Source organism: Perca fluviatilis, unplaced genomic scaffold (assembly GCF_010015445.1).
Source record: "Perca fluviatilis unplaced genomic scaffold, GENO_Pfluv_1.0 PFLUV_unplaced_scaf_2, whole genome shotgun sequence".
In the NCBI taxonomy this organism is placed as follows: Eukaryota; Metazoa; Chordata; class Actinopteri; order Perciformes; family Percidae; genus Perca; species Perca fluviatilis.
The window spans coordinates 472,087-486,121 of record NW_024375613.1 but is presented as its reverse complement, the minus strand read 5'-3'; the positions used below and the strand labels follow the sequence as shown (position 1 = coordinate 486,121).

Sequence of the window (14,035 nt, the reverse complement as noted above, 5' to 3'; positions counted from 1 at the left end):
TTTAAGCTATTTTGTAATTAATTAATTTTTATTTATTTTATTGATTGGATGAACTATAATTTGCCTAAAGATGATTATTTAGTATTTTTGTCTGTCTGATTGAATGCTTATTTAAAAAAATAAATCAGACGTTACTCAACAGTTACTCAGTACTTGAGTAGTTTTTTCACCGAGTACTTTTTTACTCTTACTCAAGTAATTATTTGGATGACTACTTTTTACTTTTACTTGAATCATATTATTCTGAAGTAACAGTACTTTTACTTGAGTACAATTTTTGGCTACTCTACCCACCTCTGGACAAAACTAGCGGGGCCAGAGGGGGTTGAGGCGAACAATATAGGGGACATTGGCCATCCCCTCTCAGAACAACACTGATTCAATACAACACATATCAATCACATCACTGTGGAACAGATTTAACTGAAAAATATTATTTTTCATTCATCATCTACAATAATCATGTTTTTGATAATGATTTACATTTGGGCCGAATTTATTGGGGAATTTTTCTTCAGAAATATTTCAATTATTTTCACTGAAAGAGAAATGTATATTGTTAGTGGATGTTTAACATTTCATTTCAAGGAAAGATTAAATACATTTTCATAGTTTGAGTATCAGTTTTAAACATTTTGACCAGTTATGACATAATGTGTAAACTGTGAATGTGTTTTGGTGAGTTTGTTTGTGTCAAAGTCAGAGAGCCGTGTCTCTCTACAGTGAGAGGTTTTTGTACGGCGGCTCAATGACTTTGTATCACTGTGGTACACGTTCGGTGGAGGAACCAGACTGGAATTTGGAAGTAAGTCAAATGTTTATTATTTCAGGAGCTAATTTTCTTTTTATTCTTTTATATTCAACAGTCTAAGAAAAATTGTTGCCTTTCAATAATCATGGTTATGGGTTCCCACAAAAAGTTTGCTCTAAGACTCGTAGTTCACTTTAATAACAGAAATTCAAAAAGTAATTGTAAGTAAAACATTAAATGAGGATACATCATTATTTCCAACTTTAATGGTAAAGTAGCATCTTGAGGGCTTGTAGGTTTGGTTCAGTCTGACAAAGTCAGAGAGCCGTGTCTCTCTACAGTGAGAGGTTTTTGTACGGCGGCTCAATGACTTTGTATCACTGTAATTCCGTTACGGTGGAGGAACCAGACTGGAATTTGGAAGTAAGTTCCTGCACAACAATAGTTGATACATTATTGTGAAGTAATGTTTTAAATTACCCTTTTGAAAGGGCAGATAAATATGTTGTTTTATTGATGAAATGTATTCATGTTTATATTCATCCTCCTTTATCATTAGACTAACTAATAAATATTTCTGTCAATTTAAATAACTTGATGATGAACACAAAACTTATATTCTACTTAAAATGTTTGTTAAGGTTAGTCATTAATGTTACACTATGAATATAATGTATTGTTGCAAATTTAGTTTTAAATCTTTTTAACAGTTTGCTAAATAATGACTGAAATCCACATGAAGAACATTTCATTGTTGTCAGTTCATTATTTGTATTTGTTTGTTTCCACTAAATACTCTAAAGTAATGTATGGTTATGGTTTTAGAATCTGTGAAAGATTTGACATTTTATTTCCAGTGTATAGTTTGATATATATCAGCTCATTGTGTAGATGATTCTCTCTGTGCTGATTTGCATGAGAGGCTTCTTAAAGGGAAGTGAAACAATGTGTGAGTGAGTGACTGGTGGAGCAGAAAAACCATCTGACAGAAACTCCTTAAAGGAGAAAACCAACTCTCACACAGTCAAGGTGTCCAAGTGTCTGCTGGTTGATTGACAGCTGTGTGGTCCCTGTCCTCTAAGCTGATTGGTGTCTCCTAGGTGATGTCCGTCCCACCCTGACGGTGCTGCCCCCCTCCAGTGACGAGTTGATCCAGGGAAGGCCACGCTCATGTGCCTGGCCAAAGGGGCTTCCCCTCAGACTGGAGTCTGGCCTGGAAGGTGGGCGCGGCAGCAGCAGCAGCAGCTGGGAGGAGAGCAGGAGCCCCGGGGTGCTGGGGAAGGACGGCAAATACAGCTGGAGCAGCACCCTGAGGCTCCCTAAAGACCAGTGGGAGAAGGTGGGCTCTGTGACCTGTGAGGCCACCCAGGGCTCCCAGACTCCGCTCTCAGAGACACTGAGGAGAGACCAGTGTTCCCAGTCCTGACCTGACTCACTGGGACTCTGCTACTGGTTTCACTCTGATACTGATCTCAGTCTGCTCTCTGCTACTCTCTCTGTTTTTAATGTGATATCTTTCAATAGCGATATTTGCTTGTTGCAATCTTTCTATATTATTTCAGTGCTTAAAGACAATAAAGACGTGTTCATCAAATCAGTTGTTTTCATGTTATTATCAAAGTGTCTCTTTCCATCTGTTCTTAAGTGTGTTAGTGACTTTTTGAATTCTTGAGGACAAACTGATCTAACAAAAATGTTATAAACTCTCTAATAATGACTGCAGAAAGACAGTTTAGGATTATATAAAACAATGTCTGGAATAATAAACCTTTGGAACAAAACTCATGGTCAGAACATTTCAATGATACATCATCCAATCATCTCTTATTACTGAAGTGTGTTTAAAGTAAGGACTGTTATATTGTATTTGCTTTAAGTGTATCTAAAAAATTATTATATTGAACCATATTTGCTAAATCTTAAATAAAAAACAATATCATCAGCATAGATGGAAGTAAAATGTCTGTCATCTTCAGTTCAAAATCTGGAAATATTGTGTGTTCTGCTGAAGATCCACAAATAGACAACAAAAGGAAATAATTTAAACTTTTCTGATTTACATACTCCATGAATTTGTTCACTAAAAGATATAAAACAACCGAAATAATTAAAATATGTCATAGATGTGATTAGTAACTTTACAACATGAATGAAATAATATTTCGTAATGTATTTCAACTATGAGTAAGTTTGAGTTTCTATGAAATCTGGTTAGATATGAAATAATCAAATCATATTTACAGTTTTAGTGTTCATGTGTTATCATACTCTGTGGATTAAACCTATCAAATAATTGAAATTATACTTTTAACAGAAGTTAGATTTGATGTGCAGCAGAATGTCAAACCCTGTTTTAAAGTTAGATAAAGTATATTTAGTGTTAAAGTGTGTTCAAAGTCGATTATTATTAAATATAGTTTTGTTCAGTCAAACGTGTGTTTTAGTTTCAGTGCAGCTGTTGAGTCAGATCAGTTCCTCTCCAGCTGAGTGAGGTTTTTGTACGACGTTGTATCACTGTGTGACTGGATAGCTTTGATATTGCTGACAGTAGTAAACTGCTGCATCTTCAGTCTGAACTCCACTGATGGACAGAGTGTAGTCAGTGTTTGATCCACTTCCACTAAAACGATCGGAAACTCCAGACTGACGGGTTGAAGTTGAATAAATCAGGAGTTTAGGAGATTCTCCAGGTTTCTGAAGGTACCAGCTGAGTACGCTAGTACTAACAGTTGAACTGGCTTTACATCTGATAGACACAGACTGTCCTGGAGCAACAGACTGAGATCCAGGAGACTGAGTCAGGATGATTTCTCCTGATGAACCTGGAAAACATGAAAAAGAGCAGAAGGGTTATTGAGACAAATCCAGCTTGGAGAAAGATGATCAACATCCAAACAGAAGAGTCTCATTTCTTTAACACGGAGAAGAGATGGAAGAAGGTAAATGCTGCTTGTTCCAGTGTTTCTCCATCATAGCAGAACATCATTGAGGTGAACCTGGTTGCATCCTGAAGCAAAGTTTTCAGAAGAGAGTCTCACCCTGAACAAGGAGCCCCAGGGTGGCCAGCAGTAGAATCAGTGACATCATCATCATGCTGCCAGCGTGTCAGTGTCTCTGAAAGTCCTGGACAGTCACTGATCAACACTGGCCTCTTAACGGGCTGGAGCAGAGAGGCAGGACACATATGCAAACACACAGAGTCAGTGAACTGTAGCTGTCCTCAACATGTCATGCTGTTTCCCCCTCAGTGCTGAGAGCATGGACCTACATATTTACATATTCACATGGAGAGGATATTGAAAAGTCTGGTAGTAAACTGATCCAGTGACTTGTGGACAGTTTTGTTCTGTCTTTCCAGTTTGGTAATATGGTGTTTTTTTGAAAATGATTAATGATATTAATATAAATGCAGGTTGGACAAGTTTGGGTGTTTATAATGTGAATATTTCACCAAGTGAAGCAGTGATGAGTCTTTATAGAAGGCTGAGGCCAGTGTTGTAGTTCTCAATATCAGTCTTGGTCTCAAGACCCCTCTTTGAAGGTTTCATTCTCGTCTCAGAATCTGCTGCATTTTTACTCGGTCTTGTCTTGTCTCAGAGCTTTGGATCCAATCCCATGATCTTCCTCAGCAGACGGAGTTCACCCAGTTCTCATGGAATATTTTAACTTCTAAGCCAACGTGGACAAGAAGTCTCACAAATGCTGAGAGGAATGGGAATTTGAAAATCTACATTTTAATAACATCTGCTGAGGAAAAGTATGTGATATGATTAAAAGCTCAACAACAGCTACTGGATGGACGTTGTGAAGAGATTGTTTTGCTGTTTCCAAAGTCAAGAATGAACATGAGATTGTAATGTGATATGAATGGATGGTGTCATCTTGAGTTAGCTGTGTGATTCAGCTGTCTGTGCTCTTTCTGCAGGTGATGGTTAGAGCAACTGGGAACAGCTGAGGATGTTCCCAGTAGCAGGAGGTTATTTAAGTCTGGATGCAGTGCAGCCCTCTCTCTGGCTGACTCTCCACTCTGCTGCAGCTTTGCTCCTCTCCCGTCTGCTTTAGTTCTCTAATCTGCTCCTATCAACATTTACACACACATATTTACCAGTCATGCACATCACACAAACTGACTTATACTAATACTATACTAACTGACTAATATCCACAGCCTATACATTAAAGTTAACCATTTTAATGTGGTTTAATTTGTTAAAATAAATATTTTGTAAAAATGTGATGGTGTGTCTCCCCTTTGTTTGTGGCCATATGAATCAGGTCATTACGTTGTGTGTGTGTGTGTGTGTGTGTGTGTGTGTGTGTGTGTGTGTGTGTGTGTGTGTGTGTGTGTGTGTGTGTGTGTGTGTGTGTGATTATCTCCTCAGTGAAGTGTATCAGTCTCTGCAGTAGCTTCCAGCTGCAGCAGTCAGTTCAGTTTCTGTTCAGTCTGACTGAGGGAGGTTTTTGTACGACGCTTTTTCACTGTGTGAACACATACTGACTGTTGATGTAATGTGCACTCTGACAGTAGTAAACTGCTGCATCTTCAGTCTGGACTCCACTGATGGTCAGAGTGAAGTCAGAGTTTGATCCACTGCCTGTAAAACGATCTGGAATCCCTGATTGTCGAGTGCTAGTATAGTAAATGAGCAGTTTAGGAGTTTCTCCATCTCTCTGTTGGTACCAGGCTAACCTGTTAGAACCATAAACAGCCTGACTGGTCCTACAGCTGATGGAGACGGAGCCTCCCAGAGCAGAGCTCACTGCTCCAGGCTGAGTCACTGTGACCTGGCCTCTGGACTCTGAGGATACAGAGACAAAAACATAAAGCAGCGTCACGGTTTAGTCGGCTTCATTTCAGAGGGACGGATGTTGATAGAGGAGAGGAGTTTGATTCTCTGGACTTTACCTGTGAAGCAGCAGCAGAGGAGAGTCCAGATGAGGACGGAGATCAAAGTCATGTTTTTGATGAGGAGGATTTCTGTCTTCTGTTGTCATGAAGGACAGCTGTCAGTCATCCAGTGTTCAACTCTCAGGACTATAAACTCTCCCAGAGCACTGGAGCATGGTGCTGCTGATGCAAAGTGGCTCTCTATGGAAATGCTCTGACTGACTCCAACAGGGACTTGGATTACTCTGATGATGCTGTTCATCAATGGATCAATCACTTTATCAGAGTATTGATTAGTATCTTTCAATAACAAATCTTCCATATGTTTGATTTAGACTTCCCAGGACCAGCTGGAACATATAAAAGAAGTATTTTATTCCCTATGCCACACAGGTATTGAACACATAATGACTGCATCAGAGAACACTTTTGTAAGATTTACTCTCTTGTATTTTTATAGGACTTATTTCCTGCTACGTGCCCATTTGCACTATTTTATATTGTATTCTGTATGTTTTAAATGGTCAACACTGGCCTCTTAACGGCTGGGAGCAGAGAGGCAGGACACATATGCAAACACACAGAGTCAGTGAACTGTAGCTGTCCTCAACATGTCATGCTGTTTCCCATCGTGCTGAGAGCATGGACCTACATATTTACATATTCACATGGAGAGGAGATTGAAAAGTCTGGTAGTAAACTGATCCAGGGACTTGTGGACAGTCTTGTTCTGTTTTTACTAGTTGGTAATATGGTCTTTTTTGAAAATGATTAGTTATATTACTATTAATGCAGGTTTGACATTTTTGGATGCTTGTAATGTGAAGATTTCACCAAGTGAAGCAGTGATGAGTCTTTAGAGAAGGCTGAGGCCGAGGATCTCAGATGACATGCATGAGAAACTCCAACCAGAAGTTTCTGACATTAAAAATAAATTTCCGTTCATCTCCTGAATCAATGCTATTTATTCCCAGCAAGTCAGTACTTCATGAATGCATAATTACCTAGATCCACTTCGAAAATTACACATGAAGATGCAACATCTTCCAGTTTCCTTTTCGACATTCGAAGCTGCTGTTAACCTGAAACGTACGAAAAGTAAATGGCTAACGTTATAGCAGAGAAATCTTGGGGTAACCCTTAGTAACAGAAAAAGCTCAACCTTGTGGGTGAATGAAACCGTTGATTCCTTCGTTGATGTTGTTTCATGCAAACTGTTCCGTTCTCTCTCACACACATGCAGGCACAGATTATTCCTCCATAAAGTGAGTAACTTCACTATAGAACTCTAGGACCTATTTCTGGCAGACTGCCACACTATGTTTGTGTTTTTTTTTCTTTTACATTTATCTTTTTATTTCATTTAGACATAATACATTATGAAAGTATTAAACTGCTGTGTCAGTGTTATTATGTTCAGTAGCACGTGATGAAACTTTGTAAAAAGGCATTCATGATTTGTGCATGAAATGTAATATTACTCTGTTGTCTACTGTGGTTTATATGGTATCGATGGTGCGTTGCTGTGTAGAGAGGAATCTGCCGACACTGTTTCTTGATTCTAAAGGTTTATTTACATCAAAGAAATCAGCATCTTGTACAAGCTCTGCAGAGCTCGGAGAGGACCGCTTCTCAGATTCTCAGAAGTCACTCTGCCTTTTCTTTGTTTGAACATGGTATATATCTATAATATGTGTAACATAGCTGGGGGAGGAAACATTACTTTGACCAATGGCTATCATCCTTTCGGAACCAAGCCAACAAGGGCATCCCTAATTCTTTCCAGATGTTTCCAGAGAAGTGTCCAGCGAATGTAGGCTAAAGTTCATACGAGTTTCTTTGTTACCAAAAACTTAAGACAAAGTTTGTAAAAGGTCCATTAGAAGTCCAGATACTACACTACATTTGAAGATTGCATTATGACTTGTTAAAGGACTCTAAATACAAAGTGTATGACTTGGGACTTGACTTGGGATTTGGTAGTCTTGACTTGGAACTTCAGTGCAAAGACTTGAGACTTACTTGTGACTTGCAAAACAGAGACTTGGTCCCACCTCTGAAGATCATGAGGTATGATTGAAAGCTCAACAGCTACTGGATGGACGTTGTGAAGAGATTGTTTTGCTGTTTCCAAAGTCAAGAATGATCTCAATGTATTTGTTGGGTTGTTGAGTTGCATGTAGGAGAAATTGTGTTTTTGCATATACTTTATATGGATGCAGTTATAGGATTTCTTTTTTATTATTTGTATAAGTTCCAAAATGGCTCATGTTGATTCTTTGGCAAGAATCACATAAGAACATGAGATTATTATGTGAGGCGAAGTATGCAGATCTGGTGGCGGAGTGCAGAGAAAGTGGATGGAGTGTGAGGCTGTACCCGGCGGAGGTGGGAGCCAGAGGCTTTGTGGGCAGATCAACATCACGTCTGCTCAAGGAGCTGGGACTACGTGGAGCCACACTGAGCAGATCCACCAAAGAGCTCTCTGAGGAAGCAGAGAAAGCAAGCCACTGGCTCTGGCTGAAACGATGAGACAAGACTTGGGGAGTAACATCTAATTAGGTTTTGCTGCAGGGGGTGTCAGGGAGACGTCCCTGTTCACTGCCCCGCCCCACCAGGAGATGTTCTGGGTTAAGGGGCAAAACGTCAATGAGCGGTGGTCCCCAGCTGAAGACCCTGCAGCAAAACCTCGCGGTATGCGGTCAGGTTTAGGCCTGCCTCAGGGAAGAGGACGCCCCTCCCATGCACAGTCCACCTCAGGCACCGTTGGAGATGCAACAGGCCAAAAGCCCAGCAGAAAGAACACCTCGCCGTAATGAATGATGATATGAATGCAGTAGCTGTTTTTGGCACGGGCGAAGCGGGCAGCTGCCTGGGGCGGCATTTTTCATGACACATGGGGGGCGGCACGAGCACTTAAAAAAAAAAAAAAAAAAAACTAAAAGTAGACTAGATAGTAGAAGGTCACGAAAGCAATCCAACTTGGCAAAAAAAAAAAGACGCTGTTATACTTATATTTAGGATTCGCAAGGAGGAGCGGCGTGCACGGCCACACGTATGTGTGTGTGTGTGTGTGTGTGTCAGTGTGAGCGCCAGTCCTACCAAAGCAGAGAATTAGCTCCACACATAGTTCATTATAGGCTAAGTTTTAAATATATTTGGAATATCCATTGACATATTCACATTTTACATGAAAAAAGTTACAGTATGGGACGTCGCATAGCCTTACTGTATGTGCTGAGGTACATTTTCACATAATTTATATACAAGTGGACACCTGAGTATTATCAACCATATTGATATAAATACACCCAGAACATGCTTTTAGGGATACTGAAGTCAAATGGAGTGATAGTGATGTCATAATGCAGCAACAAAATAATCTGTATTTTCTGTCTTTTTAAACTACTAGTGCGTCGGTCGGCCCCAGGGTGTAATTCAATTTAGAACCGCTACTGTATGAATGGATGGTGTCATCTTGAGTTAGCTGTGTGATTCAGCTGTCTGTGCTCTCTCTGCAGGTGATGGTTAGAACATCTGGGAACAGCTGAGGATGTTCCCTAGCCTAGAAATTAGACGCACCCTAGAGGCAGCAAATTTATTTTACAGCCAGGGGGGTCTAGGCACTTGGTCAGGCCAATCACATCATGTATAGACTCGGTGGGCGGGCTGGCTGCTGCTGCTGGGAACAGAGGTCTTCTGGAAGACTTGGAGTTCAGCTTTTCTTTGAGAAAAGAACAAAGAACGGCACTGAAGTCATTCTTAAAAAAGGAAGATGTGTTCCGAGTTTTGCCGACCGGATACGGCAAAAACTTTGCTACTTTCTTCGTTGCTGCCTGGTTGTAGCGCTATCCTATTACGTGCAGAGGGAATTTGAAAGACAACAGTTTATCCCGCCCCTCGGATTGAGCCCTGTCAATGGTGAGTTCCCAGACCCAACATCTGGATGTGGGTCTGGCTTGTCAGGCTAGATGTTCCCAGTAGCAGGAGGTTATTTAAGTCTGGATGCAGTGCAGCCCTCTCTCTGGCTGACTCTCCACTCTGCTTTAGTTCTCTACTCTGCTCCTATCAACCTTTCTAACACCCGCACACACATATTTACCACTCATGCACATTACACATGAATGACTTTACTAATATCCACAGCCCATACTTTACTTAAGTTAACCCTTTAATTTAGGTTGATTTGTTTAAATAAATATCTTTTCTAAAAATTTGATCGTGGTGTGTCTACATTTTGTTGTAAAAAGTGTGTGTGTGTGTGTGTGTGTGTGTCCTCAGTGAAGTGTATCAGTCTCTGCAGTAGCTTCCAGCTGCAGCAGTCAGTTCAGTTTCTGTTCAGTCTGACTGAGGGAGGTTTTTGTACGACGCTTTTTCACTGTGTGAACACAAGCTGACTGTTGGGATAGTGACCACTCTGACAGTAGTAAACTGCTGCATCTTCAGTCTGGACTCCACTGATGGTCAGAGTGAAGTCAGAGTTTGATCCACTGCCTGTAAAACGATCTGGAATCCCTGATTGTCGAGTACTAGTATCGTAAATGAGCAGTTTAGGAGTTTCTCCATCTCTCTGTTGGTACCAGGCTAACCAGTCAGAATAAACATTCTGACTAATCCTACAGCTGATGGAGACGGAGCCTCCCAGAGCAGAGCTCACTGCTCCAGGCTGAGTCACTGTGTACTGACCGCTGGACTCTGAGGATACAGAGACAAAAACATAAAGCAGCGTCACGGTTTAGTCGGCTTCATTTCAGAGGGACGGATGTTGATAGAGGAGAGGAGTTTGATTCTCTGGACTTTACCTGTGAAGCAGCAGCAGAGGAGAGTCCAGATGAGGACGGAGATCAAAGTCATGTTTTTGATGAGGAGGATTTCTGTGTCTTCTGTTGTCATGAAGGACAGCTGTCAGTCATCCAGTGTTCAACTCTCAGGACTATAAACTCTCCCAGAGCACTGGAGCATGGTGCTGCTGATGCAAAGTGGCTCTCTATGGAAATGCTCTGACTGACTCCAACAGGGACTTGGATTACTCTGATGATGCTGTTCATCAATGGATCAATCACTTTATCAGAGTATAGTAAATGGTAGATTTAGGGTCCCAAGGACCTACTGGAACATTTACAAGAAGTATTTTATTCCCTATGTCATACAGCCATTGAACACAGAATGACTGCATCAGGGAACACTTGTTATTTTATAAGATTTGCTTTCTTGTATTATTTATAGAACTTATCTGCTGCTACCTGCCCATTTACACTATTGTATATTGTATTCTGTATATTCTGTATGTTTTAATGGTGTGCTGTGTTATGTGCATTGTATTTATCTTTGCTGTACTTTGGGAGAAGCCAGAGACAAATTTCCACTGAGGTGGACAATAAAGTCAACCTACTCTAATGTCTTCTATCTTATTTAAATCAATTACAAGAGAAGAAACAATATAAATGTAATATATATATCAAAACATGAATTCTGGAAAATCTGCAGCACTGTGTTATTGTCAGTTCTCTTTTCATAACAGCCTCATTTTGGTGAGTTTGTTTGTGTCAAAGTCAGAGAGCCGTGTCTCTCTACAGTGAGAGGTTTTTGTACGGCGGCTCAATGACTTTGTATCACTGTGGTGGACTTTTGGTGGAGGAACCAGACTGAATGTTGGAAGTAAGTCAAACTTTTAAAAAACTTTTCATTTCAGGAGCTATTTTTCTTCCTTTACTTTCTGCACTCTTACCTTTCCAGATTTGTGAAATATTAATCCATAATTTTTACAGAAATATTTTGCACTAAAAGGCAAATGTTTGCTGTTGAAATAGAAAATTCAAAAGTTCATTGTAAGAAAATTAAATATGGAGTCAAAGGATGAATCATTATTTCCAGCTTTAATGGTAAAGTAGCATCTTGAGGGCTTGTAGGTTTAGTTCAGTCTGACAAAGTCAGAGAGCCGTGTCTCTCTACAGTGAGAGGTTTTTGTACGGCGGCTCAATGACTTTGTATCACTGTGGTACACGTTCGGTGGAGGAACCAGACTGAATGTTGGAAGTAAGTTTCTGCACAAATAATAAAAACTATTTTGTTAATATTGTAAAATAATGTTTTAAATTCAGTTTACAGTCGATAAAATATATATGTATTCATGTTTTTATTTCTCCTCCTTTATCGTGGAGACTAACTCAGAGCAGCTTCACTAAACATTTCTTTACACGTTTCTGTCAAACTGAAATTTAAATGACTTGAAGTGTGGAAAAGATGAAACTGAAAAACTGTTCTACAAGATTCAGTTTTCATTTTCCACATCAATGATAACTGTTTAAATCAAATGAAGATTCAAATATTCAAACAATTGAACAGAGCAAAGATAAAGATCGGTATTTGAAAATGTGCAACATCTCTTTACTGTGTCATGTATTGTTTCAAAGTTTGAAAACTATTTGAACAGTTTGGTAATGATGATCGAAATCCACATGAAGAACATTTGATGTTGTCAGCTCATTTTCTGGATTTGTTTCTATTACACTAAATACTTTAAAGTAATGTATAGTTAGGTTGGTGATGATTTTGATTTGGAGGTTTAAAGATTTATCCAAAAGTTGACATTTTATTTCCAGTGTATAGTTTGATATATATCAGCTCATTGTGTAGATGATTCTCTCTGTGCTGATTTGCATGAGAGGCTTCTTAAAGGGAAGTGAAACAATGTGTGAGTGAGTGACTGGTGGAGCAGAAAAACCATCTGACAGAAACTCCTTAAAGGAGAAAACCAACTCTCACACAGTCAAGGTGTCCAAGTGTCTGCTGGTTTGATTGACAGCTGTGTGGTCCCTGTCCTCTAAGCTGATTGGTGTCTCCTAGGTGATGTCCGTCCCACCCTGACGGTGCTGCCCCCCTCCAGGGAGGATCTGCTGCAGGGGAAGGCCACGCTCATGTGCCTGGCCAACAAGGGCTTCCCCTCAGACTGGAGTCTGGCCTGGAAGGTGGACGGCAGCAGCAGCAGCAGCAGCTGGGAGGAGAGCAGGAGCCCCGGGGTGCTGGGGAAGGACGGCAAATACAGCTGGAGCAGCACCCTGAGGCTCCCTAAAGACCAGTGGGAGAAGGTGGGCTCTGTGACCTGTGAGGCCACCCAGGGCTCCCAGACTCCCGCTCTCAGAGACACTGAGGGAGAGACCAGTGTGACTGATCTCAGTCTGCTCTCACTCTGCTCTTAATTACTCTCTCTCTCTCTCTCTCTCTCTCTCTCTCTCTTTTTCTCTCTCTTTGTTTCATTGATAGTTGTGTAGCTTGTTGTACTTTTGATGATGTCATCACAATAAATCCCTTTTCATCAAATCAGTTGTTTTCATGTCTGTTATTGTAAAAGAAACAGCAGACAGGGCTCACCCAGTTCTCATGGAATATTTGACCTTTTAAGCCGACGTGGACAAGAAGTCTCACACAAATGCTCAGAGGAATAAGAATTTGAAAATAAAAAAAAAAAATTAAAAACCATCTGCTGAGGAAGATCATGTGATATGATTAAAAGCTCAACAACAGCTAATGGATGGACATTGTGAAGAGATTATTTTGCTGTTTCCAAAGTGAAGAATTAACTTTTGGTCTCAGTGTTTTTTTTGGGTTTTTGAGTTGCATGTAAGAGAAAATATTTTTGCATATACTTCATATAGATGCAGGCATATGATTTCTGTATTACTATGTTTATAATTACCAAGTTGGCTCCTCTTGATTCTTTCCTACAAATGTATACGTCGTTTAAAACGTTAAAAAATGTATTATAATGGCTTTAACTGACCCCACACAATGTGACACAAGGTACACTTCATATTTTTAGCAACATTGGAACACTTTGATCTTGTTGAATTCAATGTTTAAACTTTTGGTCTTGTTTGTGTGTTTCTGTGTTTTATATATTTCATACTGATATGGACCATGGTTATTATAGTTTAGTTTATTTTTTATTTCGTTTTGACTTTTGTTTTCAAATTCAGTTTAGTTTTAATTAGTTTTTAAAGAGGGTTTGCTAGTGTAGTTTTTTGAAAATGTAGTTTTAGTTTAGTTTTTATTCGTTTTAGTCTTTTTTTTAGTAATATGGGTTATGTGTCAGGGGGCAAGATTCAAAAGGTCAGAAAAAATTATTGTGTAATAATAACTCAAAAAACATACCATTTAAATATGTATTCTAATGTATTCACAGTGTTGGGAAGGATACTTTCAAAGCGTGTTCGTTACAGAATACAGAATACATGCCTATAAAATGTAATTTGTAACATATTCATTCGTTACTCAATCTAGATAGCATTATTCTGAAATACTTGGATTACTTCAGGATTACTTCCGCATTGAATTAGCGTTTATAAGTGTAGGAATGCAGCTATCACATCCAACACTAGGCCTGTAATGCGTAACCA

At 39.7% G+C, this 14,035-nt stretch overlaps 2 pseudogenes and 1 gene segment (V, D, J or C); 2 read left to right on the top strand and 1 right to left on the bottom strand.

Moving 5' to 3' along the window:
• The window catches only part of LOC120555172, a 194,946-nt pseudogene that overhangs the window by 88,715 nt on the left and 92,196 nt on the right, over positions 1-14,035 (top strand).
• LOC120555120 overlaps positions 1-14,035 on the top strand; it is a 195,943-nt pseudogene that overhangs the window by 163,058 nt on the left and 18,850 nt on the right.
• Positions 3,260-3,879, bottom strand: LOC120555140. The segment is given in 2 exon segments: positions 3,260-3,573; positions 3,790-3,879. Coding segments are annotated over 2 exon segments (366 nt in total).